The following is a 6,634-nucleotide window of genomic DNA, read 5'->3' on the forward strand; positions in this document are numbered from 1 at the left end:
CGGAAAATGTAGGCTTAATTAACTTCAAATCAAAGTGAATTAACTCATAAAATTGTTGTTAATCGTATGGCTATACAGGTGGCTATCTGTGCTTAAACAATGTAAACACAAGTGTCTGTTGTGGGAAATAGTCCTTGCTACTGTACATTTAAACACTACACGTTGTTTCTGTAATAATTACAATTGCAGGACTTGAAGAATTTAGTTTGTTTTCAAAACCTAAAATTTAAAGTTTTATTCAAAAGATGTTTTATAACAACCAGAAGTTACAGACGTATAACGTGTATTACTACCAGAGACACAACACGGTATTATTTTTGTTACAAGAAACGTTATTACTACAACAGACACAACACGGTATTATGTGTGTTACAAGAAACGTTATTACTACAACAGACACAACACGGTATTATGTGTTACAAGAAACGTTATTACTACAACAGACACAACACGGTATTATGTGTGTTACAAGAAACGTTATTACTACAACAGACACAACACGGTATTATTTTTGTTACAAGAAACGTTATTACTACAACAGACACAACACGGTATTATTTTTGTTACAAGAAACGTTATTACTACAACAGACAAAACACGGTATTATTTTTGATACAAGAAACGTTATTACTACAACAGACACAACACGGTATTATGTGTGTTACAAGAAACGTTATTACTATAACAGACACAACACGGTATTATGTGTGTTACAAGAAACGTTATTACTACAACAGACACAACACGGTATTATGTGTGTTACAAGAAACGTTATTACTACAACAGACACAACACGGTATTATGTGTGTTACAAGAAACGTTATTACTACAACAGACACAACACGGTATTATGTGTGTTACAAGAAACGTTATTACTACAACAGAAACAACACCGTTTAACGTCTATTACAAGAAACGTTATTACTATAACAGACACAACACCGTATAATGTGTATTACAAGAAATGTTATTACTACAACAGGCATAACGCCGTATAATGTGTATTACAAGAAACGTTATTACTACAACAGACACAACACGGTATTATGTGTGTTACAAGAAACGTTATTACTACAACAGACACAACACGGTATTATGTGTGTTACAAGAAACGTTATCACTACGACAGACACAACACGGTATCATGTGTGTTACAAGAAACGTTATTACTACAACAGACACAACACCGTTTAACGTCTATTACAAGAAACGTTATTACTATAACAGACACAACACCGTATAATGTGTATTACAAGAAATGTTATTACTACAACAGACATAACGCCGTATAATGTGTAATACAAGAAACGTTATTACTACAACAGACACAACACGGTATAATATTTATTACAGTAGTTTGGTCAGTAAGATATACATGTGTCTTCTAACGTATGTTACGGTAACGTGGTTATTAGAACACGTAAAAACAACCTAACTTAGCATGTAATACAAATATACTCGGTACAAAACTCTGTAACACCATGTATGACGTCACTCAAGTAACAGCTCTGCAAGTGTTTGTGATTTTGAAACAACGACAGATAAAAAATGTTTACGAATATCGTCAATTTAACAAATATGGTTCAATCTCTGTCTTGAAATGAACCTTCGGATGGGTTGTTGCTATTAAGTTAGATATTGTGACCTTACCTGTAACGTGTACTGACAGTAGAAAGACGTACAAAGTCCGGACATCTCTTCTGGCAGGTAGTCTCATATCGACACTTGTCGATATAACCATTATTGAAAATATCTACTCTTTAAAAATAACCAGTTCATCACGCATGGATACGAAAATAACTGGGACGTTTGTATGAAGAAGTTTGACTAATATTTGACACAACTATTTTATTTTTATACAGAATACTTCAATAACTATTCAGACAATCAGCGATGGCCTAAAACACTTGTTACGTTCGTCCAAGACCACAAGTCCTCTGTTCATTACCTTTGCTCACTTGGTTTTGAAAGAGTGAGAGAACCGCTTAGCGCTAAGCAGCTGGTGATCTGACGTTTGCTTCGTGTTTGGCTACAGTGTAGTGACTTATATAGTTCACGTCACGTCGCACACGGTACGTTTTATGATCGATAAGTAGGGTTAGGAACTCCGCAGTTACTCTTTGTGGCTATGGGTACACGAGCGCCATTTTGTGGCGCCCCTTGTTGGATTAATTTGGTTTCTCCTTAGGACATACTTGTACTGCACATCAAACAATTGTACAGGAATTATCATCACGGCGGAAGTTACTATTACATGACTTTCTAAAAACCTGCTGTTTAATAAGGCAGAGTCTATGAAGTATTACAGTGTTAGTAACTTGATGTAGCAACTGTCCTTACCTGTATAAATAAAGCATAAAAAAATATAAATAGCTTTAAGAACTGAAAATATTAACATATCCACAAAGTCACTACTCTCATATTTTATTCCATTTTCTGAAATCGAATGATGCCTTTTATTGTAGCCCACGTTGAGTGCAGAGGAAATGGGCTGTCGGTTTTCAACATCCTGCCGCATAACTCGATTTGCACGCAACACCATTTAGCTATAATGCCATCTTCCTGTCGGTGATTATGGAACCAGCATGCTCTCTGAGAGATCTTAGAACTTACTTCCAAAGTTCGGAATATTTCCTTTGATGTCCACTTTCCAAGTTGAAAGCCTGAGTTCAGTTGGCTCGTGGATGTTAGTTTTCTTTATATCGTGAGAGGAGCCTTTCCCAACACTTTTGGTGATTAGAAATAACTAATCTATGAAATCTTCTGAAATTTTAAAAAGAGTGATAAAACCTTAGAAAGGCATTTTATGGTAAAAACCACCACTTATTTATCTTAAAGTGTCAAATTACAAGTATATTCAAATTTATATAAGTGCAAGTTTAGAGGTGATGACCCTTGGAAGTAGGATAACTCTGGAAGTTATATCGGTGATATTATGAATATGTTAACCACCGAAAGGAGACAATGTCAAATTATCTCTAGTTGTCTCCAACAAACAGACGACACTTCAGTCTGCACGTTTCGCTGGTGAAAGTAGCTCTAGCTTTGAATTTCGCTACATGAGGCAGAGAGTAATCACCACCCACCTCCAACTATTGGGCTACTCTTTTACCAACAAATAGTGGGATTCACCGTTACGTTATAACGTCCCCACAACTGAAGGGATAACCATGATTGGTGAGACGTAAATTCGAACCCGCAAACCTCAGATTTCTAACTAAGCACCTTAACTATCTTGCCATGTCAGACAAGGGTCAATATGATGTCTGATCAACCACAACGTTTACCTTCACCCTTCAACGTGTTGAAGGTGATGTAGGGTGAGCGATCCTTTACAACTCACCAGTATTACGTACCAGACTGAAATAATTACATCTTGCACGATAAAATGGAGTGGGATTAGTCTGTACGTAGAAGGAACTGTGTCTAAAACAGTTTATAACATAGAGATAACCATTTAAGGTTTACCCAATGACTTAAAGGGTAACTAAACGAAGATGGTAAGGCTTGGCCTTTTAGAAAAGACAAAGGTTTTAGCAGTTTTTATTGTACATATAGTTATAGTAACTGTTAGTAAGATGACGTATACAGTTGTTATGGTATATATATAGTTATATTAACTGTTAAAAGAAAGGCGTATACAGTTATTAATGTACATATAGTTATATTAACTATAAGTAGACTGGAGTATACAGTTGTTATTGTATATATAGTTGTATTAATAATTATAATAATAACGTATATAGTTATTATGGTACATATAGTTATTTTCACTGTTAGTGGAATAATGTATACAGTTGTTATTATACATATAAATATATTAACTGTTAAAATAATGTACTATGCAGCTATTATTCTATATATCGTTATATTAACTGTTAGTAGAATGACATATACATTTGTTATTGTTTATATAGTTATATTAACCGTCAGTAGAATAACGTATATAATTGTTATTGTATATATAGTTATATTAACCAAAATGGAATGACATATACAATTTTTCTTGTATATATAGTTATAGTAAGTGTTAGAAGGATCACGTATATAATTGTTATTGTACATATAGTTATATTAACTGTTGAGAGAAAGACGTTTGTTTTGAATTCTGCGCAAAGCTCTTCAAGGGCTATCTACAAGACAAGATGGAGGGAGCTAGTCATCACCACCTACCGATAACTCTTTTACCAACAAATAGTGGGATTCACAGTCACATTATAACACCCCTACGGCTGAAATGGCGAGCATGTTTGTTGCGAATGGATATAGAACCCGTGAAACACTGATTACGAGTCGAAAACCTTAACACACTTGGTTGTGACGTGCCAAAATGACGTTCACAGTTGTTATGGAACATATTGGTACATTAACTGTCAGTAGGATGGCATATACAGTAGCTATTTTATGTATAGATATATTAACTGTAAGTAGGATGGCATATACAGTTGTTATGGTACATATAGTTATATTAACTGTTAAAAGAATGACCTTTAAAGTTGTTATAATTTACATAGTTACATTAACTGTTAGCAGAATAACGTATATAGCTATTACTGTATATATAGTTATATTTACTATTAAAATATGGACATATACAGAAGTTATTGTTTTTTGTTATATTAACTTTTAGTAAGATGATGTATACAGTCGTTATTGTATATATAATTATATTAACTTTTAGTAAGATGATGTATACAGTCGTTATTGTATATATAATTATATTAACCGTTAGTAGTATGACGTAGATAATTGTTATTGTTTAAGTAGTTATAATAACTGTTAGAAGGATGATGTATACAGCTGTTATTATTTATGTAGTTATATTAACCCTTAATAAGATGACGTATAGATTTGTTGTTGTTTATGTAGTTATATTAAGTGTCATGAAATGACGTATACAGTTGTTATTTTACATATGGATGTAATAACTGTTAGTAGGATAACATATAAAGTTGTTATTGTATATGTAGTTTTATTAACTGTTAGTAGAATGACGCCTAGAGTTATTATTGTTCATATACTTATAGTAACTGTTAGAAGAATGACGTATACAGCTTTTATTGTTTATAAAGTTAAATTAATTGTTAGTAGACTCATGTATACGGTTGTTATTGTACATCTAGTTATATTAACTGTTAGAAGGATGACTTATATAGTAATTGTTACTGTTAGAAGGATGATTTATATAGTAGTTGTTACTGTTAGAAGGATGGCGTATGCAGTTGTTATATATAGTTATATTAAGTGTTAGTAGATTGACGTATATAGCTGTTATTATATATATCGTTATATTAACCGTTAGTAGGATGACGTATACAGTTGTTATTGCACATATAGTTATATTAACACTTTGAAGGATGTGGTATACAGTTGGTATTGTTTATGTATAAATATATTAAGAGTTAAAAGGATGACGTGTACAGTTATTATTTTTAATAAAATTATATTAACTTTGGTTTTTGTAAAACGTTAAACATGCCACACTTATATGTATAATAACATTAAACATGCTACACCTTAGGTCTTTTCTAAACCGTCAAACATGTCACACTTATATTTATAATAACATTAAAAATTTTACACCTTAGTTCCTTGTTAAACCGTTAAACATGTCACACTTATATGTATAACAATATTAAACATGCTACACCCTAGGTGTTTGTTAAACCGTTAAATATGCCATACTTATATCTATAATAACATTAATCATGCTACACCTTAATTGTTTGTCAAACCGTTAAACATGTCACACTTACACCTGTAGTAATATTAAACATGTTACACCTTAGGTCTTTTTTAAACCGTTAAACATACCACACTTATATCTATAATAGAATTAAACATGCTAAACCTGAATTGTTAAGCCGTTAAAATGCCACACTTATATCTATAATAATATAATCGTATTAGATCTCTGTTAAACCGTTAAACATGTTACACCTAACATATCAGTTAAACGTACGTTGTGTCAGATTGAATGAAAATGGAGTTAATGAAACTAGTCTCACACAGTGATCTATAGAACTGTTGTTTATGGACCCAGATACAAGCCTTAAAATGTTCAGTATAAACAAACACTCCAAAATTTTTTTCTCATTCTCCAAGAATACATCTACATTGAAGAAAATACCTTCTTGGTTGTATAAGTTAATTGTTGCCATAGAAACTCTAACAATGTTCTTTCTAGTCTAGTGAAAGTTCTGTATTAAAGGAACGTAATTTTCTGCTACGTTAGGCTAAGTTCGCTTCTCGCCATGATCGGTTTTTAATTTCCCAGGTCGTTAAAGCAAAAATATCTTTATTTAGAGACACGAATGAGGCTGAACTCCTGTTTAGACAGATGAATAAATAATTCTAAATAAATGATTTTGAAAGTTTTGTTGTACTACGTGGGCTAAGAAAGATCGAAATGTCTGAAAAGCATTATTATGACTTTTGCGATCATTTTAATATCTTCTCATGTTAGTAAAAATAAATGAATAAAAAGTTACTGTGTGTTCAGAGTTTTGATACAAACAGTTTCTACTTTAGTGTCTATAGAAGTTCCAGTAACAGAAGATAACAGCATTGGTTATAAGTTCGTCTTTCTTCACTATTATGCAAGAATGCAGAGTATCAACTGGGAGTGTTATAC

At 32.4% G+C, this 6,634-nt stretch overlaps 1 protein-coding gene across 2 annotated transcripts in view; it reads right to left on the reverse strand.

Annotated features, from left to right (window-relative positions):
• The window catches only part of LOC143243842 (uncharacterized), a 35,141-nt gene extending 33,112 nt beyond the window's left edge, over positions 1–2,029 (reverse strand). For both annotated transcript variants that reach the window (XM_076487537.1, XM_076487536.1), the window contains exon 1: positions 1,651–2,029. In XM_076487537.1, coding sequence (XP_076343652.1) covers positions 1,651–1,741 — 91 coding nt within the window. In that variant the 5' untranslated portion in view covers positions 1,742–2,029. The remainder of the gene's footprint in view (positions 1–1,650) is intronic.
• Positions 2,030–6,634: the final 4,605 nt, after the last annotated feature.

Source organism: Tachypleus tridentatus, chromosome 2 (genome assembly GCF_004210375.1).
Source record: "Tachypleus tridentatus isolate NWPU-2018 chromosome 2, ASM421037v1, whole genome shotgun sequence".
In the NCBI taxonomy this organism is placed as follows: domain Eukaryota; kingdom Metazoa; phylum Arthropoda; class Merostomata; order Xiphosura; family Limulidae; genus Tachypleus; species Tachypleus tridentatus.